The sequence below is a fragment of the Salarias fasciatus genome, chromosome 6 (genome assembly GCF_902148845.1).
Source record: "Salarias fasciatus chromosome 6, fSalaFa1.1, whole genome shotgun sequence".
NCBI classification, from domain to species: Eukaryota; Metazoa; Chordata; class Actinopteri; order Blenniiformes; family Blenniidae; genus Salarias; species Salarias fasciatus.
The window spans coordinates 27,956,578-27,982,330 of NC_043750.1; the positions used below are offsets into that span (position 1 = coordinate 27,956,578).

The 25,753-nt window shown below is 39.3% G+C and overlaps 1 protein-coding gene across 1 annotated transcript in view; it reads left to right on the plus strand.

Annotated features, from left to right (window-relative positions):
* Positions 1-25,753, plus strand: part of LOC115389673 (zeta-sarcoglycan) — a 351,214-nt gene that overhangs the window by 190,981 nt on the left and 134,480 nt on the right. Inside the window, exon 2 of the mRNA XM_030093191.1 lies at positions 7,120-7,329. Coding sequence (XP_029949051.1) covers positions 7,120-7,329 — 210 coding nt within the window. The remainder of the gene's footprint in view (positions 1-7,119; positions 7,330-25,753) is intronic.

Consider the following 25,753-nt stretch of genomic DNA (forward strand, 5'->3'; position numbering starts at 1 on the left):
CCTCCAATCGATCAATCAAGAATCAACACACCTTCCAATTCCCTAAAGTGATGAATTTCATTTTACTTTCATTTTGTCTGAACTCGGTGGATTCTTACCTTTGTTATAACCATGTTTCTTTCAATAAAACACACAATTAGCAATCATTGTTATTTTTCCTGCCATCTTAACTCGATCAGCTCATTTTCTTACAACACAAATGCGTGGCCTTTACAAATGTGGCACCACTTATGTAAAAGGAAACAAATGCATCGTTCCACACTTTTGAATTTTATTTTGGGCAAAATGAAATTGTGGGGTTCAGTTGCTATTAGATTCCAGTTGATCCATATGCATCTCACATATACCAGAGTCGTCCTCCATCACCTGCAGAGCCACAGCTTTCTCTTTGTTTGAATCACAAACAAAAGGAAAATGTCAAGGCCATCAAGAATTACGCAATATTGGAGACGCAGTATTGATTGAATATAAGGAGATGAGTAGCGAGCCTGGCTGAGTGATGCTGGCTGACACATACACTGGATCGCCTGCAGCTCTTCATACCAAGCAGCAGTATCAATCAGCCATGTGTGCATATTAATTACACTCTGATATGGATTTCAGCTGTGAAATTCAATCTTAAACTGCCTGTTTCTTTTTATTTTTTTTTCCAACATGTCCATCTTTTCACCTCTTCCATTCGTTACGTAACCTTTGGATCGCTTCAGTTCCACTCATGTCATTCTATTGAGCTTCCTCACACGTTATCCGGCAGCACACATGTACATCTGCTTCCTTTCACTGCTTTCTTCGCGGTGTCGACTAAAACCCAACGGACTTGACACACACACACACACACACACACACACACACACACCTCATGCAGTTATCTGTATGCAGAGAGAGGACGAAACTGTACAACTCCATTTAATTCCTTTGAAACCAGACATGTGCAAATCATTCACATGGATTCAAAAAGGAATTTCAAAGAAATTTACATTGAAAAGGAGTCTTTTCTTGCTCATACTGCATTCATCCTAAACTGACTCATGATCAGTTATCCACAAGAAGCACTTGAGATTTCCCATACAAGTGCAAGTTTCTGATCGACTGTTTGTCATAAAGAATTTTCAAATTTACTTTTAAAGTGAAACAGCTTGAACGATAAAAGACCGATTCATAGGAACACTTCTGGAACTATTATCTCAGGTCTCTTGTTGTTATCGGCTTTCAAACTGACGCTGTTTGTATTGTAGATCTTTTCTTTTTTTGGTTGTGGAGGAGAGAATGAGGTTCAAAATCAATGTATTTCTCTTTTACGTCAAAAATGTCACTTTTTATAAAAAAAACCAACCAACCATGTATTTTTTATAGTAGCTTGACAACAGATGCTGTCCTGTAATAATATCCTTGGTGACGTTGCGCTTGTGGCCGTTGTTTTTATAGCTGTCAAAGATGTTATAATATTAATGAAGGTAGGTCACGCTGCACGGGGCCTGCAGGCTGTGGTGTACCGTGGGATTGATTAATAACACTGATGTCACTTCAATCTTAGAAATGCACTGGAAGAGAGAAGGAAGGAGGGATGAGTGGAGAACAAATGGAAGCAGAGGGGGAGACAGAATGGATCGGTGCACAATAAACAGGAAAGGATGAAGGAAAAGAGTCAGTGAGTGAATTAAAGAAGGATGGCAGAAATTAAGAAATAATCGTACAATATATTCCAGCTTTTCTGCATTAAAATCTTTGATAGTAATTATAAGATGATTTTTGCTATGATCTCATGCATTGAGCCTTGCAGTTGTTTCAAATTTTTGTGACGAATCTGTTGTAATTTTCGAAGCTCATTTCATAACTGTATGAATAATATACAATTGTTTTCTTACTATGACATGAATCAGCTAGGTCAAAGAAAAAAAAAGAAATAACCAAGCACACTTGGAATATAAATAAGTTTTTGTAATTTGCATATTCTTAATGTGTCCATTTTTTTTCAGTATGCATTTAGCAAAGTTTGAGCAAAGGTATAATGAAGGGAAGAGTGAGTCAAGGGCAGAAAATTACTTGAGATGTGAATTACTGTTTAGAGAAAATTGATGACAAGTTTGAGAAATGGCAACTAAACAAATGGAAGAGAAGCAGAGAGAAGTGGGCTTAGTGTGGGATTTTCTGAGGCAAAAAATGCTGGTGTGGGCAGAGGAACAATATTTCGTCAAAGTGCTGAGTTGGATTGATCGCCTCGCATTGCCTACGAGTGAAATGAGACGCAAATACAGACGCATGACAATGAGTGAGTCACTGGTAGAGCATAACATAGGGTGGTTACAGTAAATCACACAGTGGTTGAGTAATTGAAAAGTCACAAAACTGAACACACACTCATACACACACGGGTGACATGATGTCATTGGCTGCCACTTGTTGATTAACACAAGAAAATCAGGTTCACTTTAAACAGTGCTGCAGTTATTTTTTATTGATTGCTGCTTTTTTTTAGAAACCTCAATACGAAAACAAATACATGAAAGTGCACATATACACACACATATACAGTACCCACAAAGCTATCTGTCTTGATTCATTGATTTCTATTGTTGATGCTTGCAGGGAAATGATTAGCATTTCAGGGCGCCATGGAAAACTACAGTACGAAGACAGAAAACGCTGCCGAGCACAGCCACACACACTGTGCTAGTTCAATGTAGACCCTGAATACAACAATGATCAACTAACCGTCTGACTGTTATATTCCATAGCAATCCTCTGCTATTGATTGGCATGCATTGTCTCTGCACAAAGTGAGCATATATGAAAAATGAAACATCTCTGAATAATGCAAGGAAAAAAGAAACCCACTGTGGAAAGGCAAAGCATCATTAATCCATTAGCTCACTTGACAAACATTAAGCCTTCTCTCCACTCAGCATTAATACATGTCTCATATCCACATAGTGCTCTGATGTAAATTAGTTGGGTTGCATTTAGCACAAAATATTGAGCGCTTGTTTTTTTTATGCACATTTTAAGTAGCTTGATATTTTCCTTTGGCAAAAAAAAGTGGATTGCAATATTCATCATATCTTTTCATCACCTCATTTGAATCTGGTAGGGTTTTTTTTTTCTTTCTTTCTTTTAGTATGTTTGTTTCCTTTTTTCCCCCCATTTTAGCAAAGATAATTCTCATTTGGACTTTTATTAATTCCTGCACCTTAAACATGTCGTTTAATTCACACTCCATTGATAACGCAGCCAAACATCTTGCCGCGTGGCTTTAAATAGTTTTGGTTAATTGCTCTGCAGTGAATGTTGGGTTTGAGATTGGTTTTGATGTGTTTTTGCTCTGTCGCATCGCAGTTCACTCACCCAGTCTGCTGGTTCATTCAGGTGGAAAATGGTTCCTGGAGTGTAAAAGAAAACCCACGCTGTATTAGTCTCCATAATGCACTATCACTTTGTAGAACATCAGACTGGTGTTGATGAAGTGACGTTAATAGCTTTTAGTTGATTACCCAAGGATTTTCACATGAGAGGGCAGCATGGGGAAGCCATGGTTCGCTCAGGAGTTTTCTGTTAAGTGAAATACGGATAAGATCATCAAAGATGATGCAACGCCTGTAATATCTGCAGGCATGTTAAATGTATCCAGTTTCACGCTTGACCGTCTCATGAAGATCTGGCATTTTGATGTCTTTTCACTCTGCTTCAAATGTATGTGTGACTCTGAGTTTATCGAGGAGCTCGCTGAAAATATCTGTTCTTTACAGCCCTGTCACCAACAGCCTGTTTTCAAAGCTAATTGTGAAATCTTGCATAATTCATGAGTGCCTACTTTAAGGGGCCTCAGTTGGACCTGAGGCCACGCCTCCAGCTAATCATAATATTACCTAATGAATAATTCAAATATCTACATCATATTTTTAGCATGAGTGATGTCTGCAGGTGGCCAAGTAAGCTAACGTCTTAAAATCATTTTCTGATCTCTCCTGGTAAAAAGAAAAAAAAAAAAGAACATCTTGCAGAGGTTTTGTGATCAGGCCACTGACAGCGAGGGAATTTATCTATTTTTTTTAAAACATCCATTTCCTTTACAACAAGCATCGTGGCTGCCTCCAGGATTTTGCTCAATTTCTGCAGTCAGAGCACGGAAAAGAGAAGAGGAAGGCTCGTCATCACATCCTCAAACAGAGGAATGAAACCAAGCCCAGGATTTCTATTATTTTTTCACACTACCTTTTAACACATTTTATTTCTGTAGAGAGGACTGTGACAAATACCTGTGTCCTCTCTTATCTGTTACCTTCCGTCAATCTCTCCATAAACAGATATAAATCACTTTCCTAGTGGGAAGCAGATTTATTATTATTTCAGCTCTGAAGTTGTAATTCCTAACTTCCCATTTGTTAAAAAAAGGCACAAACAAGTCAAGAGGATTTTTCAGAGTCGAAGGATTGAATGTTCTGGTGCATTATCAAGAACTGTAACTTTCAAGGAAAGGACAAAATATCACCTGAACGATATCAAACTTGGATTATGTCAAGAATTCAGAGAATCTGATATGAGGACCTCGAGCACCGCTGCAGTTTCTTCATGAAAAATTGAACATTCTGCACTGTGTATTGGTTCTACCTTATCAGCGTTTTGAGTGATAATATCACCACTACTTAGTTTCCCCAGTTTTCAATATCCTGAAAAACAGCAGTAGATCAAATCAGAGTCAAGTACATAAATAAAATCTGACCACAGCACTGATGATATTTTTCTGCACTTACTCGCTGGTGTCCGTTGCAGTTGATGAATTCCACACACACAAAAAAAGGTGGACTGAAAATATTTGAAGCATCAACATAAAGGTGTCATTTTTGTGCCGTAAAACATAAATGTACCATTACTTGCCGTGCAGTGACACCAATATATTTAGTTTCATGATTATCTTCCGCTTCAAAAAAAATAAACAAAAAACCGAAAAAGTCAAACTTGGCGCAAAGGTCGGTATTTGCTTTAAACTCAACCCACAAAAAAACAAAACTTTAATAGCGTAAGTCGGCATTTCTCTTCCTTCCCCCCTCCAGGCCAGGTGGGAGTCAGCATTTTTGTTTCCCATCAAGGCTTGTTGGTATCATCATGTGGAAGTATATGAAGAAAAAGCTTTGCAGGGGGGAAAGAAAATCAACAGTCGGTGAGGTGTTAAGGTCATGCAGTCTCAGCAAATAAAGACATTGTGTATATGTGTGTGTTTCTGAGTGTGTGTGTGTGAGTGAGAGGCTGATACAGAGAGAGAGATGTGCAGAAGTGAGATAGGAAGAGTGAATTAGGGAGACCAGAGGAGGAGTGAGAGAAGGAATTTTAGGTATTGGGGCCGAGGTGAGAGAGAGTTAGAGTCAGATGGACAGAGATAGCAGTGCCTTCCAGCCAGTGTCCATATCTCTCACTACCAATGACTCTGCCTCCTGCTGCACTACAACTAATGGACTCTGTCTTCCTCTACCGTCTTATCTCCTCCGTCTCTCTTTCTCTCTCTCCATCCTCCCTTTCTACCTCTCTGAACTCAATGCTGGGCTATCTTTCCACTTAACGACTATACCTCCATCGCATTTTTATCATGTTTTGGTCTCTTTCTTTCTCCATCCTGCTATCTCACTCTCAAAACTCTCCAACACTTTCAGCCTGCCTCTCCTCATCTATCTGTTGCTGCTTCTCCACCCCGTCCAACTGTCCCACATGACCCATACTTAGAAAGTTTATCCACTTTTTTTTTTTTTTTTTTTTGTCTAACTGCCTTTTAACATTCTTTTGAAGAAAAAAAAAGTGATGAAAAGAAGGACTCAGACTTTCTGAAGCAGGTCCAGATTACTTATACCAGACGCTCAAACTGGATATTTAACATCTGACCTGGGCTTTTTTAACCAAACCCTGACTCTTTGAAATAGATCCAGACTTTCGATGTGACTTGGACTCCTGGACTTTGATCCGGATTGTTTTTAAGAGCCTTTCGGTCTTTGAACTACACATCAATTCTCAAAACCAAACCTAGACTCCTTAAAAGAGATCCAGACTCTTTCCACAGGGCTTTTTCTCCTTAAACTACACCTGATATTAGTATAAACCCACCCAGAACTCTTTAGAACCGAAACGGGCTCTTCTTGAAGTAAATCCACATTTGTTTTAAATAATTCTCATACATTAACTTCTCGAACTTTTCAGTTGAAACAGACAGAAAAAAATTTGTTCTACTAATTGGCTGAACAGTGTGTGAATGCAGAAGACATCTCGGTCCTGCACACACCTCGTTATAATCCCACCATGAAAGGATTCCGGTGGCGTGTGCCACATGTCTTTGATTCATCTGTATCCATAGTCTCTGCCATCGCTGTACCGAGCTGTTTGACAGATCTTGATTGGGAGCCTGCACATGAGAGTGACTGCGCTTATGTTGTAAATGATATTTTTAATGTATTTTTCTTTTTTATTATCAAAAATGCATGACTGGAAAAAAAATTTATTTTGTTTTAAATCCCCATACTAGACGTCCATCACTGCTTCAAGTCTTAAATCAGCCGTACTGCTCCATTGTAGAAATGCGCTTTAATCGTTAAACGAGTAGTAAAAAGACAGATAAATCAATTCATCAAACTTTACACGGAAAAGATAAACAGCTGTAACATCAGTCATTCTCATTATAATATAATGTATATTATTATTTTGTTAGGAACTTGAAAATGTTTTACTGTGGTCCAGGAATATCTACCTGGTAGTTTTCATTTAGGAGAAATAAGACAATAAATAATACATAAAGAAAAGCACGAGTGCACATTTTATATGGTTAACCCAAGGTCAATACCTGCTGTGATGGCACACTATATAACACTTTTGAGGCTTTTTAGGTTGAAATATCAGCCTAAATAAATGACTTTAATTTAATTTAATTTAAAATAGAATATCCCTCACTGTCCTGTTTTTTTTAGTCATAGTGAAGCTAAAACTGCTCCTAAGCTTCATATTCACATTACTGACTGTGCAAAACCTTCCCTTAAAAGTGCCTTTAAGACTCGGAAGTTACACCAGTAGAGATGGACTGAGTTAAACTAATGATGTGAAAATTTGTGTCTGATCCATGTATTCCTGTGTCTGTGACCCCGCCAGATGACCCAGGAGCAGTACATCCTCGCAGCGCAGCCCAACCCTCTTCACCAACGCGGGGCGTCGGTGTGCGGAGCCCAAGTTTACCCAGCGGTGGGAATCTACGGCTGGAGGAAGAGATGCCTCTACTTCTTCATCCTCCTCCTCCTCGTCACGATGATTGTCAACCTAGCATTAACCATCTGGATCCTCAAAGTCATGAACTTCACTCCGGTAGGAAGCACGTTTGCTTTATGCGTGTTATTAAACTGTAAGAGTTTTAAGCAGGTTTGTGCTGGTTTCATATTGTGTTTGTGAGGAAGGATTTCACCTCTAAGACACAAGGAGTTGATGTTGTTTAACTGTATTTTATACTATGTTTATTTAGACAGTTGTGGCAGCTTGTGAGGAGTATGCAAGTCACTGAAGTCATGACTGCTAAAAAGATCACTTCTTGAATCTGACCGGTGAACATGTCTGTACGTATATTATCTCTCCAGCTATGCACTAGTCAGATTAAAAGAAAAAGAAAAGCTCAAATAATTAGTATTTAATTAGGGGCCACATTCATCTGATGAGATGCAAATCCAAACGTCCTCCCCGACAGTTTTGTTAAAATCTACAAAAAATTATTTATGTTGCTCGAATATGTAGTGACATTGAAAAAGTTTCAGAACTCGTGTTCATTACGATCATCACCATTTAAAGACTGCTCTGTCTTTGCACAAAAACACAATTTTCTTAAATCCAATGTGCCAAATCACTTTATATATTCTAAACATGTTTTTTTTATCCACTTGTTTTTTAGCTGGTGTTTATAAACTCAAACAAACCTATTGCAAATATATGTCATTAAATAAATGCTTTTTGTCATGTTAGTGTTTTTTAGCGTGCTTTGCAACCGCGCCTCAAAAAAAAAAAAAAAAAGAAAAGAAAAGAAAAGAAGGAAAGAACCCAGACTTCCAAAAGGTCTACATCACCCATGCATTCAATATCTTTTATTGCCCTGGGGCTCACAAAACTACACTCTGATAGTATATATGCAAATGAGGGTGAATTTGACCCCTGTAAACCTCTGCTAAAGCTTCCCCACATCACACCTTATGTTTCAATAAGCGACTTCAGAATCTACGGAGGGAGAATAAGGGAGTGGGAGGGTCGGAGGGAGGACAGGTAAAGAATGTGCCTGAGGGAAGGCAGCCAGCACCGGGAATAAAAGAGCAGCAGGCGCTTCATGGGCTGGTATACTGTTGTGTGAATTACAGAGGCTGTGTGAGCACGAAATGAAGAATAGGGCATAAATAAAGATAGAAGTTGATCGACTATAAGTGAATGAGACTGGAACATTGGACATAAACAAAAAAAAAAATATAAATCTCACTTGTTTGTATTAGGCTGATGCATTATTCATCAGAAATGGTAAAGTATGCATGTGAACACAAACTCATTAATTCTATATTTTTTAAATTCAGCTTTAAAAAAAACACTAATAGTGAAAAATGACACACATAAAAGACAAAAAAGTACCAATCCTTTTTTTTTTTTTGAGCCCTGTTGTTACGCGACAGCAGCCATGCAACCACTCAGCTGTCCTGTCTTTACCATTGTGCAAGTGAGGGGTGTTGGTGGCTGTTATGCGTCCCACAGGGACATGTTTGGTCCACAGAGAATCTGGGGCGGAAACTGAAGCATGGGATAGAGGGAGACGAAAAAAACCCCCCAAAAAAACGGAGTGTTGTGGAAGACTGAAGGGTCAAAGGACATGGAATACAAATGATGACTGTAAAAAGAGGGTTGATAGAGTTGAGTAATTGTCTGTCTTGAAGTCTTTTAAATACAGTGTCTGAAAATTCACGCTCAACTTCCCCCTCCTGTTGTCTGCTGCTGGGGTCCTTTGAGGCTTTGCGAGCGAGGTATCCATTTGTCTGTCCCACAGAGGAGACGTCAGCGGATGATGAGCTGACACATGCTGCCAGGAGCCTGAAGTGAAGCCATGTGAGGGCTAAACATCTTCTCAAAGGTGTCTTCTTACCCATAGTCCAAACCAACACATTGTGCTTGTATGCAAATTATACATGGACGCAAACAAAAGAAACAATGTCTCTTAATGATGCAGCCTTCTATTTGTTTGTGTTCCAGCTGAATGTCTTACGGTTATGAAGATGTGGCCAGTGAAATCCAGTGTTATCTGTACGTTATAAAGTCCATGTGTCGATGTAGAGCTGAGACATGATGGTGTTGCAATTCTTTTATTAAAAATTAAGGTTTGTAAAACACGGATTTGTGTTGTAAAAGGATAGTCCATTAAATGTGAGCTTCTTACTAATATTTAAATTTTGTCACAGTAAAACAAAGACAGAGACATAGCATTCTTGTTATCTATATATCATAATGCCATTTCTTTAATGGTCCGGCCCACGTGAGATCAAATCGCACTATATGTTCCCCCTGAAATAAAACGACTTTGACACCCCTGTAAACTGTGAAAACCTTCAGGTTTGGTGACTCGGTGGAATGCTGAAAGAGTAAGGCTGCAGAGAGTGGAGGTCGTGAGGAGACATGATGTTTAATACTCCGGCTTGAGTACAGGGTGGGTGGGATTGATGGAGACGAGTGTCAGCAGTGATCCCTGATTGAAGGGTTCCGGCTGGGTGGAAGGGGAAGGGCTACGCGGACGGCAGTGAGGCCAGCCGTGCTGCAAGATTTATATCTGGTGGCACCGACCGGAGGACAGCAGGCTAAAGTGGAGGTAACGGAGGTTTTCACTGGCAGTGAGCAGAATGGACAGGATTAAGAATGAGCGCATTGGAGGGACATGCTGTACGGGTTGTTGGGAAAGTGAGAGAAACTGGTTTGGGTGCATGCGAGACAACCGCAGAATGCTGAGGAAGGAGCTGCCAGAGGAAGGCCAGTGAACAGGTTCATGGAAGCAGCAGGGATGACATGCATGTGATTAGTGTGAACAAGGAGGAGACGGGAGGCACAGGGAATTGGATGAAACTCAACCAATATGGCAGCTTCTCATCGGAAATATGCCCAGAATGGTCAATATTAGTGGCAATTAACTGACTGAAAATATGGCATAAATACTCTTTATAGTCATTTGATGTGCTTCACAATCTGGAGTTCAACACATCGAAGTACGAGAAAACTGAAGAAACGCCCAAATAAAACCCTCCAGCGTATTTATCGTCTCATTTAAACATCTTGTTTTATTAGAGCAGGGTCATTCTGAGATTAAATACGTTTATTTGGGGATGCTGTCACCATCTAGGACAGATTTTCGTTCACAGTATTACCCTAAAACACTTAATTCACTAAACGCTGTGCTCGTCTAATCTATGTATGATTTGAATGAACAAATATAACAAATCACAGATCATTTCCAAATATTTTGCAGAACAGCAAAATAAGTTTAACATAAGGTTTGACTGGCAAGTTTAGAAACTACTTTTTTTAAGAGTTTGAAAACAGATAGAAGCCTGTGCTGATGTAGTTTTGTTCATTCATAGTAAAGAAACATAGCACCTGTCATGTCATAACCTGAGTTAGATATCTCGAGCAGCACATACAAGATGACCCATTTTTGAGACATTTTTGAGGATTGCATATATGAAGGCCTTCTGAGCCTCTCCACTGTGTTTCACGCTCCTTGTGCTTCATGTTTATGATCATGAATATTTCATCTATGTGAAACATGGGACATTTGCATGCACTGGAATACTCTGGATGCGGCGCTGTTGCTGCTTTCCTTTGTTGTCAGATTCATGATGCACACTTCCATTTGTGTAGCATGTTTTCATCAGAAACATCCAGATGCATTTTGCCACTGTGCATTTGCACAGCTGAATGCCATAACTCTGATGCCTGTTGCTGTGCGTTTGAAAAGTGAGCAGGATTAGCATATCGTTTTCACACATGTAAAACTACAAATGCCGAATCACATTTTCACTCTGTCTCACTCCATGGTTGAAATTTAGAGGACAAAAAACCCAAAAAAACTAATAAGACAACATTCCTTCTGCAGCTCAGTGAAAATCATCGCCAACGTCACCATTCAAATTCCACCTAAACGCCTTCTACAAAATGAAGATCTTTCTCGAGCTTTTCTTTGAACTGACGAGATTTGATTCACACTGTGATGACTCGGGCACGAAAAGAGAAACGGCCGTGGTAGAAAATCATAGCAGAGAGCAAATGATGTTTGCATCTGTGTGTGTGTGTGTGTGCTTGCGTGTCTGTGTGTGCGCGTGCGTGGGTGCGCGCGTTGGATCAGAAACAACCTGAGATGAACTGAAAGGCTCTGACTGTGTGTCTGTGCTTATGTGTGTGCTAATTTATTCATTATTGTCATTATTGAACAATTGTTTATTTGTGCATATGTATTTGGTTGTGCGTGCGTGCATGTGTGAGTGTGTACGTATTAAGGGGAGTCCTTTGGGCCTTCACTGCAGGAAAATTCAATTTCAGTTGTCACTAACCAATCAGCGAGCCTAATTCCTAGTCTGGGCTTCACTCCGATGCGTGTGCTTTTTCTTCAGTGTGTGCTGTGTGCCTTTCTGTTAGTGCGTACCTGCTCAGTCGCTGTGTCGTCACTCACTAATGCGATTTGGAGGGTGATGCACTGCATGTTGCCATAATGACCACAAATAATGCGTGCGCGCATTTTTGAAAATGCTTCTGTTGCACCCTGAAGTCCTAAACCACTGATGTGATTCATCAGCATTCAGAATTTGTATTTTTACTTCACCCTCACGCAAAATGAGTGTCAGTTTGTTCAGACCCCGCTGTTAAATTGCAGTATTTGTCTTTATAGTGTAATCTAAATTCCAAAGATTAGAGATTCCTGTGGAGAACTGTGGCAGTAGCTTTGTGCACTTTTAATCTTTCACCGCATAAAAGTGATAAATGGCAGATGAATAACAATAAATCTGCCAGAAGCTTGTAGTTTGTTTCCCCATTCTCACATATGCAGGTGACACTGGTAAAACTTGACTGGCAGTGTGTGCAGTTTTAATGTTTAAGTCCTGAGTGGCTGCCAATCAGTGCAGACATAAAATAGAAATTTATTCTCGTGGTACTTTTCAGATCAGAGTTACAAGGCACTTTAAAGATATTAAAACAACAATTGGTGCGTCTATAAAACTGACCAACATTAATTATCAGTGGGGTTATAGCTGCATAAATGGAGACTAGAGAAGTGAGAGTGCTGTAAACAAATTTACCTCATGAGGAACTCATAAAGTCAAAATGAAATGGATGCATACTTTCGGTTGTTGGTGATTATAGGTCAGTCTCTCCCAATCTGGGGTGGAGGTGACTCCCAAGAATCCTTAATGACACAAAATGAATAATGGCTTTATTTCACTTTTCACTCAGCCAATCCACTCTCAATGCTGCATGTAACATTGCCTGCACTATTTATGAGCATCATACCCCATCTAATGTGATTTATAATGGTATTAAGGCTCACATGCCATTCTTATAGGTGGGGTAATATACAACAAATATGAGAGCAAAATTGCATGGAAGGAAAAAAAAACCCTCAAAGGGCATCAAAGACTTATGGCTGCAGGAATAAAACCTGGGATATTGTAAGGCTACCAGAATTAATCAGGTATAGCATGAAGAAACACCATACTTCCATTATCCTCTGAAAAGAAGAGAAAGAGGAGCTGCATCAAAGTCCTTGGACTTACTGCTCTCCATCAGCATTCATTCGTATGCGCTGCTTCTTTTTCACTCTGGAATATCTGCAATTCATATTTCATGAAGTGGTAAGCCAGTCCCACCTGCTCTCTGGGATTGGCTGGACATTGGTCAGATTTACAATTTCCTCCCGACTTGGTTTCTCATCTATTGTGCAGCTCGGCTGAGCGTGTTTAGCTAATTCACTAGATTCTCTGCTTATCCTGAAACTTTTTCATTGGATTTCAGAAGGAAAGCAGGAGCATGCTTCTTCAGGATGAACCCCACATCATGTTGACATTTCATTTTTCTTTCCTATTTTGTACCCATATCACAAAGAAGAAGAAAAAAAAAAAGAATAAACACACAATGCTTCAAGCTCACATCCTCGGCATCACCTTGTCACAATGGAGGAGGCATGTGCATCGACTCCTCTGCACATCTGCAATATCCCAGTATCTACTTGTATTTCATATATTTGAATATATGTATATTTAGATCTACACACAGTTTGCACAACCTCACTGCACATCCCCGTGCAATCTCCTTTAAAGCCAAATAAATTAAATTAAAGTTGCACCAACAGATGTGTTCCCAATAGGATTCAAGCATCCATCCATCTGTTTTTGATACCACTTAATCCGACTTAGTTCTTGTTTACGTGACAACATTTCAAGTGAAAACTCACTGTTTTTGTATTTTCATTTCAGAAAAATTCAGCATTCCCAAGGTAATCTTTTGAGAAGGACGTGTGCTATGAAATAAATGCTGAAAATAATGTAGTTTTGATGTGGAGCCATTAGTAGGTGGTGTTCTTCGTTTTTGTGTTGAAACCACTCTTGTGTGCAGAGAACAATACGAAAATATGTGCAAGTGCCATTTAACTATGGAAGTACATTCGAGTGGACAGGCAGAGAGGTTGGTTTGTTTTGGTGGTTGACTCTCAACGACAAAACTAATTCCAAAATAACCATGATACGGATGTGCAGTAGCAGTATTTTTGAGAGAAGTCCCGTTTTCACCTGTCTACACAGTAATAGTATCACAGCATTTTCGTAAAGTTGTCTTGTCCCCATTTACTCGGAGATGGCGTTTTCAAAAAGTTGTCGTGTAAATGTGTCGTGGCGGGATTGTGCTGACCAGAGATATACTTTATAACTGCGGGAGAAAACTGAAACACCCAGAGAAAACACACCTACACATGGAGAACATGAATACACTGAAAAGTCTCAAAGCCAGATTCTGAACACAGAGCTTCTCGCCGTACTGCACAGTGCAGCCTCTGTACTCGGCGATGATTAACTGCAATTAGTTTAATAGCAAAAAACTTATCTCAGGCATTATAAAGGAAACGATCCCCATTCAAAACATATTGTATGTAACATCTTATTTAAACCTATTTCACTAGCAAACTATTATCCAAATGTCAAGGTGATTTAAGTCAGCCCTTTTCCTGATTCTTCAGTTTTTCTTCATAGAGAAAAATATGAGGGTGTTGAGGTGTAAATAAAGGTATCCTGATGTTTTATGCCTGAGGAGATTAAAGCGAAACGATCCAGCTTTCCCTGCGTGGAGCATATACTTACCTCTCTTCAGCAGATTATTTGAATTTGTCATTTCCTTCAGGCAGATAGGGTGAGAGGTACATGATCTCAATTAGTGGATGAGATGCTTCTTTGACTGTCACCGCTGCACTGCAAATCATGCAAATCATGAGGACCTGTTTTTTTTTTTTTTTTTTTTTGTACAGCACTTATGTATTATAAATTGAAGTTTCTTCAGAAAATAAACTAATCTGAGGGATCAGTGTGGTGGAAAGAGAGCGAGCCGTGAGGAAAACCGAGCGAGAGCGGACTGAGGGAGGTGAGCAGCCAGGATGGTGAATGATGCATGGAAGAAGACAGATAGGGTGGAAAAAAAGAGGAGATGGAATGATAGGAGCAAGTGTGTGTTTGTGTGTGTGGTTTAAATAGAGTGTCCCATCATCCACGCTCAGCTTCTTCCTCCTGTCCTCTGCCTCTGGGGTCCTTCGGGACCCGGGGAGGTGTCTGTTTCACTGCCTCATGGAGTGAAAGTGAGTGGATGATGGGTTGGCAGAGACAGGAGAGTGGAGTCTGATGTGTGGCTGTTTGCAGCCATCAGTGATCAAACAACATGTTGTTGTTCTCCTGCGGATCTATAGAGTCACAGTTACTTTTCTCAAAATGCTAAATCAGAATGTATATTAAAAGGTGTATAATTTGCTAAATTCAGATTGGATGTGCCAGCCTCTCACCTCGTAGCTTGACCGTTGAGGGTTTGAGTTCTGTCCTATGTCTAGGTTTTCTCTGGGTACTTTATATTACAATCTAAATTGCCTGTAAATGTAACAATGAGTGTGTGTGACTGTCTTATAAACTTAATACGTACAAGAGTTGTTAGTATTCCGTATGAAACAAGTAAAAGAAAAAATCTAGTGTCAGAATACATACAGTCAGTGTTTTAATATCAAGGGTCTGGGTTACTGTGCAGCTGTGCTTTTTATTTTGTTTGTGTGTGTTGGTGTGCACTTGTGTGTCTTTATATGTGTGAGAGGTTAAAATGTGCTGCTCTGAGATCCCAAACCTGCTGCACTCAGCTGTCTTTGTCTAGACCAGCCACCATCATTATGGCTCCTCCTCGCACCTGCACTGTGTAGTTTATCACGCACCAACAGCAAAACACACACACACACACACACACACACACACACACACATACACACACACATGCATACACACATTTTTCTCACTTTGTCAGTAACAGTGCTGACCTCAGGTAATGGGAGAGCCCAGCGTGAAATACAGTGTCCTCTTGTGTCAAGCAAACACACACACACACACACACACACACACACACACACACACACACACACACACACACTCTTGTGGTTATATCATTGTGTGGCTGGCTTATCGTCATATTGCTTTCCCATGTCAGTTGTGATTCTAAATGGTGACCATATTAGGGATCAATTTATCTATAAGTTTAGATTTGAAACTATGTCACAATGCTTGAATAATGCCAATACATTTGGGCAGGGTATACGCACACACACACACACACACACACACACACACACACACACACACACACACAGAAAATAGAGGTGATGTGACCTATCGATCAAACTGCTGACACAGCTCGTGTTAATCTCTTAAATGGTCAATGGTGCACTTAAAGACACACACACACATACAGTATTGCGTGAATGGTTCTTCCAAAGCTGATCAACTTCAACATTTAGCCAATGTCTGATGACATTGTTCTTCTAATTACCAGAATCCTCACCCCATGGTGCTGATTATCCTATTTATAGGTTCCTATTCAATCTTTTAATTGGCATTTGTTCACTAATACCAACTTGTGATGCAGTTTTTAACTTGTTCTCATAAGAATCTAACCTTCCTCTCATAAAGCATACTGTAGACTCCATGCTACTCAAGTGGGTCTATGAAATTTTGTCAAGTTTTTTTTGCAAAAATTAAACTTCTGTGTGCAGTGAACTACTTTTTTGGTGTCCATTTGACCTTATGACATGTGATGTGGTACTACAGGTTTAATGCTATTTCCTGCTCTTTTCTCAAGTAACTTATACTCACCAGACATACACCAAATGCAGGGGCGTGACAAAATGATGTTTGATTTATGCTGAGAGGTTTAAAAGGATGAAGGCTATGCATCAACAATGCTGTCGGGTGGGAAATGTAGGATTATCATAACAGTGGTGGAAAATTATCACAAATAAAAGGAGAGTACTGTTCCACAGTGGTATTTCATAGCACCCTACAGGAACTGCTTATATAGAAGAGATTTACAGAAACGCGTGATCAGCCCCAACTCACTCTTGTGTTACATTAATGCAGGGGTGCCAAACATAAGGCCTGCGGGTCAAATTGGAGCCTCCTGCGGGCCAGATTTGGTCCATCAAACATATGTTTGCCATCAGTTCTAATGAAGAACTTCTGGGGCAGCCATGGCTGACCTTTCAGCCAATCATGTTCACTGTTCTGAGACAAACATCATTCGTATCAAACTCAAGAACAGCTGGAAAAATGTTCCAGAAACGGCAGCCTTCAGGGTTTGTAAAACCTCTTTCTTGAAGACGTCGGTAAGCTGATTACAACCAGGCTTCCATGAAATATTCACATGTTTGAACATGGAGGCATTTTGCAGATTTTTTATTGGACAGCGGACAAGATGTAAAATTCTATACAAACAAAATAAGACCACGCTCATCAGAAAGTGGAAGTTAAAGCGTTCATATTTGATTTGAACATTTTTGTTCAGCGGGGTGGAGATAAATCTAAAACAAACCCTGCGGTATTTACACAAACAGAAAAAGTCTACCTGAAGTCTTAACTTTCCTCTGAGTTTTGAAGCTTAAAATGCAAGTTATGAGATAACGTGTCTGCTGATGGACACTATGGCTGAACAAACACTGAAGAGTGGCACTCAAACCCAATTTTAACAAGACTTCATAGCACTTTGCCTGCTCGCTTTGACAGACAATTGCTGCGAAATACAGCATGGACTACCACAGCGATGAAGGGAGGGTGGAAAAAAAGAGAAAGTCACACAAAGGGAAAAGAGTCTCCTTGATTACCACTTTAAATCTCTGTCTGCACAGAACAAAGATGTCTTTTTATAGAGTCAGCAACATTTTCAGTTTAAACTCGGAGAGAAGCGAGAACTTTTACATTAAATCACTTTGATGAGTATTTTTATGCACAGACTCAAGGGGATTATTGTGTGTAGCGGTAGTATCCTGGTGCATGTGGCATGTGCATCTGAATCAGTCAGCACTTTAGTCCTATTATTTCCTGTGGCGTTGCATCAGACTATGGCACACACGCACACGCACACACACACACACACACACACACACACACACACACACACACACACACACACACACACACACACACAGACAAACAGCTGACAGCCAGCTTGCTCTATGAACTCAGTGTATGTGTGCACATAAACACAAGGTTGGGTGTTGTGTGGTTGTGTGTGTGTGTGTGTGTGTGTGTGGGGGGGGGGGGGGGGGGGGTGCGTGTATGTGTGCGTGTTGGTGCGCGTGGAGGTAAAATATCCATCAGTCAGCAGTTTTAGCCTTGTTATCCGGGCTGGCACTCTATCAAAGATATAAACAATGATAAATAATGAACCACACACTCATCGTAATGGAGTGTGTGTGTGTGTGTGTGTGTGTGTGTGTGAGAGAACTTGTTCTACTATACTTGTCTGAACCTACACCTGATTGATCCATACTAATTAGTGGGGAGAAATTACACAGTGGAGGCAAAAAATAAGGACCTTAAAATGGAAATCTCAATTTTTTTTTTTGTTATATTATATTTTCGGGTTTGGACTTCACACTGTGGTTTGTGTGTTTAGAGTTAGTCGTAGCTGTTGTAAGAAGAAATGCAGTGGGAAATGTAAGTATACGTATGTCAGTGTGCTCTTCAGATGCAGCATACGAACATATCTGTGTGTGAGCGTGGATGCTGTGTGTTGTTTGATAAATGGTATGTTTCGTGCATGTCTTCAGGGATGAAGGGTTTTACTTTTTGTCTTTGGGCCTATTTACTCGCTGTTGGGTGTATGTGGGCCCACAGTGTGATTATATGATGCATGATGCCTGAAAGAAACAAGAATTATTCCCCATATAATCTGTGATATGTGGGCGCGTTTTTGCATATCAGTGCAAATTTACATTTTCCCATAATTCTGTGTTACATATTACATACTTCATGTTCCCCCGTTTGCTTGTTTATGTTGTAATAAACCGTGCTATGTTCGAATAAATGGATCAAGCAGAGGGTGGTCGTGCATTGGAAAACCAAAGTAATCAAACTCAGTGTTTCTTGGGTTAATTGCCTCAGTAAAAAAAAAAAAAACTTTTCTCCGCGGTGAGTGGTGTTGCTGTGGGTGACGACTGCAGGCGAAGACCTCAGCTTCCTCGCGTCTGAGCATGCTGCGCTGGTTTCCTGACTGAAGCTACACTCCGGGTAAAGCTACCCGGTTCTCAAATAGCCACTTAGTGATGACCCCTAGTTCAAAGCACTCGGTTGTTACTGTGCTTCCCTTCTCAAAGTTAAAATGCCCATGCGAGTAGTCCGGCCGGAGAAACGGAGAAACTCTTTGCCTCAAGCTTCATTAGGGTCACACATAACTGCTGCCTATAAGAACTGGAAGCAGAGGGTAAATGTTGTGATCACTTATAATTCTTAATGCCGAAAATCATCTTTGTAATGAATCCTGTCAAAACTTTAATTAAATTGGTTAAGTTCATACTTTTATTTGACAGCCATAAGGTAGAGGCAGCAAGATTCACCCTGTTTTTCACTTTACACTAGATCTTTTAATTATCAGCTTTCACTGGCATCATGTTTTTTTTTTTCTCTTTATGTATTAACAGATTACAGACACTGAAAAGTTATGATGATTAGCCTGCGTGGTATTAGAGCATCTAAGCCCTACGAAGAGCTGAAGTCAGACATATTCCACAAAGACTTAACAGATGCATTCTCTGTTCCATTGTGCATTAAATGATTTCCAGAGGAGATGAAATTTTAAAGATCCCCTCAGGGAAATTGGATCGTTGCAGCGGTAAATGAGATACGGCAAAGGAAAAACAGGGTTATAAATAAGTATGGAGCAAATTATGTGGTATTAAACATAACAAAGCAGACAAATACAACACCTAAACATATTCACACTGGCGCATATATTAATTCAGCAGGAATTAGGCTGTTAGCAAAGTACACTTTTGTGAACGCACCACATTCAAAGGCACATTAGGCAGTGTGAGCTAATGGACAGAAAGGATTCATCAACAGTAACTGCTCTCTCACAGTGGTGCTCTTGTTTTCACTCTGCGACTAAAACATTTAGACGAACCGGCAACGTGAAATGAGCGCCATTTGCCTAAGCAGCTATCGCACTGGGCCGCAACAAATTGCGAATGAAATTCACAAAGGAGTTTCCAAAATGCCTCAAAACATTGGCACATCCGCGCTCTTCATCTGAATAGCAAGGCCTCTCAAACACATTTGAAATAGTGCTACATGTCTTAAATCTGTTTTAAAATTTTCTCAACTTATGAGTCCATTGACCAAGACAGTCGGGGATTGTGGGAAATCCCCGGTTTTATTTGGTAAAGAAGTGATCAGTGAAGAACGGTCGACTCTACTGTGGGAACTAATGTTCATCCTGAAACAATAACTAATCGTGAACAAATCTCAAGTGAATCAATACGTTGAACACGTGTTCAACGTGTTCAGTGAACTATGAGCGGGAATATAGAAATTTTCCTCAACTTCACCAAGTCAATTAGTCAGGTGCAAGTCAAGAATAAAACAATATTGTCAGCAAAGAAAAAAGCAAAAAAAGTGCTTATTGTAAACTTTTTCAACCCTCACATGCCATCATATTTTTTCTCTCTCTAATCAGGAGGGGACTTTAGCTCCTGTGTGAAAAATGTATTAGTGAAATTAGGTTCCTATAGGATTTAGGATTTGCTGACGCTGGCATGAATAGCGATAAATGAAAACAGCGTCTTGTTTGAGAAGCACAGAGCCATCAGTATTATAAATGATAGTTATTCTCCTGTGTTGAAATTCTGCAAAATGTAGTTTAAATATCTGAAATCCAATTAGAGGCTTTCCATTGATGGCAATCACTTGTTCTCTCTTGTGGTGTTGGTGCTGACAAAAAGGTGAGTCGTGGAGTTTATTGAAATCACTGAATGGGTTTCGACACTTTCTTTAGTATTTCTTTCATCTCTCACCCTGTATGATTTCTTATTCATGATGTCCTTTGATTTCTCTTTTTCCTCTTGCAAAAAGGAGACTCGTAGTGGTCCTTGGAAAATAAAAAAGTTAAACTTTTTGTCGAGTGGTGACTTTTGATCATTTAATAAACTCCTTTGCTTTATTTATTTATCTTTTTGAAGGAATGTGAGGGTTTGGATCTTTTCATTATGAATGTAGCCTGGATGTTACTGCCAGACCATTAATGAGTTTGGCAAACACGCCGGGTTCTGATATTTGGTAAAAGGATGTTGGCATTTTATATTTTCAAATAAAATCAATTTACAAGCTCTCTATAAATTGCTTTAGACACTGCAAGAACTTTGTGGTGTTGTTCATATGCTCTACTTCTCCTCTTTAATTTGTCAGGGATTCTGTTTTCCCTTTTTTGCTTCTCATATTTACAAGAATATTTCCATACATAAACGATTATCAAAGTGTACTTCATGAGGTATTATACATGTATCATATATTTAAAAAAAACCCCAATGCATTAGTTATAGTATTTTAATCTTTAAACAGGTCAAATAGAAACAGCAATCTGGATAGTGGGTAGGTTTTGTCAGTTTTAGCCAATGGTGTCGAACTCATCGTCATTCAGGGGCTACTTTCAGCCCCGTTTCATTTTGAGTGAGCTGTACCGGTAGAATAGTTCCACGACAACCTTCAAATTTAAAGTTTTTTACTTATATTCTGTGGTGCAGAATATACTTGATCAAAATTTCCAGAAAACCAAAATTAATTACAAAAAATACTATGGGAAATTAAAGCCAACATACAGTCACTTTTGATGATACCTTTTGGTTCAAAAGAACTGTGAAACATCAAAAATTGCTTATATTTTACATTACCACAAATCATTGATATCCTCGCTTGGGTTTCAGTCTTGTGTCGTGTCCTCTACTCTTAGAATTAAAAGAAATAAATGAATGTTTTATCTGAATTTTTGACCATATCCTTGGTGTTTTGGTGGTCTGGTCTTGGCCCAGAGCCCTGTGGTTTAAGCAGTTGATTTATTGATGCTCCTGAAGATTCAAAACAAGCTTTCTCAGTCAGTTTTGTAAATGTTCAGTGATGATGAATTGAGCATTTCTGATAAATCAAATGAAGTTATTTCTTAAACTTGCCAAGGAGAAAATGTGATCTCTAGAAATCAGTTAATTGAGGAATAATAACATATTCCTGTGGTTGCAGCCATGTCCCATCCACATTATTATGACTTGCACATTCCTGGAAAGAACATCATGTGCAAAATCTGTTGAATGTAAATTGTCCTAAAGTTATGAAAAAGAAAAGAGGAAGACGTTTATGATGAATAGAGGGTTGCACATTTGAGAATAAGTTTTCTGGCAACTTTTAATTTTCATTCATTCATGGGTGCATTTGCAAATTAAATTCTCACTCTTATGCATTCATTCCACCTTACACACTGGCTTAACGGTCCTCATCGTTCTTTCACAGTTTCTCTGAGTTTCTAAACCAAATCCAGGTTCCAAATTTAAAGATTCAAACAAAAATATCTTCAGTAAAAAGGGCAAAAACAAACAACAACGAAAGAAACCCCTGACTGTATTTTTAAGAGCCTTTTGTGCAGGAGACAACAGTTAATAGGCATTGCTTTATTCTTCATTATGTTACTGCATGTCTGACATGTCAAAAAAAAGAAAAGCACAAGGCAATTCTGAAAATACAGCTATAATGAAGCCTGCAACACTACAAAGAGTTTTTCTTTTCTTCCCCTTCACAAAACCTTTTTATTTTTAAGAAGCCCTGGTTGACGGAATATAATTAGACGCACGGCTAAGTGGGCGACTTGGCTGCAAAGATGCACGGCACTGATTTTAAAGGCTGTACACACAATGGTTAATCTATCCCCACACAGCCATGCTCGCCTTTACAATGGCTCTCTGGCATAGTGCACGGGGAGGGAAATGTGCCGTTGCCATGCGTGGGTTAACAACCATCACTGCGTTTATATGCACACAGACAAAAACACACAAAGTCACTGGGACAATGTCTTTTCTCCCTGCGTGTAAGACAAAAGCGTCTGCTGTGGTCATGATCATTGTATGGTGGGTTTGATTATATGCCTTTCCTGTCTGCTGTCTCTTTTCTCCCAATTCTTCACCAGCATCCTTCCTCTCCACCCATTCACTTCCCTTCCTCCTCTTTTCTTTCTCCATTTCCTCTCCCCCTTCCAGGGCCCTCATGGCACATTCTCCTCCTTTACTTTCATGCTTAATCTTGTCTTTTTTCCCCCTCATCCCTCTGCTTTCGCTCCCCTCTATGTTCTTGTCTTTGGAGGCCAACGAGCCCACCGAGCCTCTAAGGAGAATTAGTGAGTGTATATAGGACAGATTGCCAGACTTCCTTCTTGAAAACAGTGGGGATCAAAATAGATCAGTTTGATTTCCCGGTTCCCCTCCTGTTTATCCTCATCTGTTCTCTACAAAAAAAAAAAAAAAAAGAAAGAAGTGTAGAAGAGTGTTTTATTTCCCTGTAGGATGCCCTCTTCTGGTGGAGAAGAATAAGTAAAGTGGGTGATGGAGTGATGTTTACAGGGACAATATTGACAAAAGAACAGATTATGCTTATGAAACTAGTATGGGTGACGGTAGTAAGGAAAGAAAATCAAAATAGATTTTAGAATGAGAATGTGGAAAACTAAACAGATAACTTGATACTGATAAATAAGATAAGTGTAAAGAATAGACAATAATTACAGATTAACTTTAAAGAGAAAAGACTAAAATCAAATGCATAAGAGGCAGAAAATGTATTCAGGTAACTTGATTGTGACTTACTAAGTGAGAAGTAGAAAGAGAAAAGTATTTGATTTGAAATGATTCTGTAGTGTTTTCTTCTCTGAGCTTCATCTGTTTGGTTCAAAAACACATAAACACGCCACACATGAAACTTTCCAATGTCGATGAGTGGTATTTCCCCAAGAATTTGCATTTGGAGATTTACGGCGATACAGTGACCAACAGTTTTCACCTATTGGTAATCAGAATTAAACCATCTGACATCTGGTCAGTAGCTCGTTTGGCAAGTTAATTACCATTATTATTGTCATTGCTATTTTTGGTTTCAAACTGAATTAAGTACTTTTCTATTGGCTACTGAGCAGTTTACTGACTACGACCCAGAGACCTTTAAACAAGGCACTTTTGTTTAAAGTTTAGACCAAGAAAGGCCATGAAGTGAAGCAAGTATGACCTTAAACAAGTTTCAGATGGTCCTAATCAAATATTCCTCTCCAGACTTTGTCTGTCATCCATGATATGCTGTGTGATAATGTTTCATTTATGCAGGCACATTAACTTTACTGAGCATTTTAAAAAAGCCAGAACTCCAAAGCACAAAGTCTGCAGACACAAATATTGACCTCTGCCTCAAATAACCACAATCTATTCATCTTTGATGGCTTCTGTGTGTATATTTTCAAAGTGCTGAGAACTACTTAAAAAAAATGAGTGGAAATATTAGAACACAGATGAAAAAAACTTTAAAAGAAAGACTAATGGGCATGTGTACTAAAAAATGTTGCAAAGAGCTACAGAAATAACTTTTTTAAAGAGATACTTACCTTAAAGCAAGACTTTTCAGTCAATCGTCACCCTGTTATATGTAGACATTCAACATTTGTCTAGGATATTGAATAATTATGTGAAATATTATAAATTTTGTGTTTAGAAATCTGTTTAAAAATGTGTTATAACATACACACTTTACACAATTGCTTTCACATTTTCAAACAATCTGGATTTTTGGGGGGGCTGTTTGCTTAAATACTATGTCTCTGTGATCACATTTTTTCTTTCTAGCTTGAAAGTGCACTGGTTACCTCTTGGGTGTTTTTCATGACCAGCATGCTCATACTGATTTGCCAAAGCGTCTTGACCACTCAGGCCTATGAAGCTGTTGATCCTTAGCGTGCGGAAAAGGCAGTTTCGACTTGCTGAGGCATGAATTGGAGATTTTGGGAAATGCCTTGCGGAATCTGGCCCGCGTATGTTATCAGCTGATCCTTTAAGTCTGATGTTGTGAGTTAGACTCACTATGGCTCAGCACATCTTGCTTCCAGCACGTCCCCTGGCACCGTGGAACTTCCTGCAAGCCTTCTGAAATGCTCTAGCCTGTTAGTCCAGCCAGAACGAGCTGGAAATAGTTGAAGTTGCACCTTCCATTCAAAACCATCATCTTTGGCTTTGAGAGCTCCCTGGAAACATATGAAATGTGAATTGTGGTGTTTTCTTTTTGTGTGGTTTTGTGTGTGTGTGTGTGTGTGTGTGTGTGTGTGTGTGTGTGTGTTTTGATACTTAACCTACAAGCTAAAACTATTTGCTATTAAAGGAATACCCAAGCAAGCACTTATGTAATGCGTCAATAAAGCAGTGATTGGCTCTTATTAATTTTTCACTGAGAATATTTCCAGTTCCATATACCATAGTTTTACTTTTTTACTTTTTACTTTTAATTTTACTTCATTCCAATATTAATAGCCAAACATCATTCAAACAATACATAAAAAAAGAAAGGAAGCAAAGAAGAAAAACAAAGAAATAGATAAAATAAAGTCAGTCAACATATAATTAATAATATAAATGGAAAAGATAAAATGACATGGATGGATGGATGGATGGATGGATGGACCTATTGATCTGTCATTGCAGTGATAGCCATTGGAAACTTGAGTTTTGGTGATTCTACAGTTCTACAGCAAGAGTGCACTGAAGAGATGTAAGATTGTAGACAGTTAATTGTCATGATGAAATGACAGCCAGCAGGTTGGAGGAATGTAGGAATTCATATGATTAAAGCCAAAACCACTGTGAAGAAAGAATACTTCACTGCCCGGTAACCATCAGGCTGATGCATTGGGTTTACTGAGCGAAGGCTTTAATTGTAGAGGACAGAGGATCTCTAGATAATGATGATAAATAATGCTGTACAGTGAGAAAAAAATGAAGGATGGTGTTGTCATACAGGCTTCTTCTTCTATTGTCTTTGTGTAGAAGGGTCGGTTGACGTTTATTGCCTATTGCCATCTAATGGGAATTCCTTTCATTTGTTGGGACACTGTATTCAATCACAATCACCATGACATGAGAAGAAGGGAGGTTTTTGCCTCC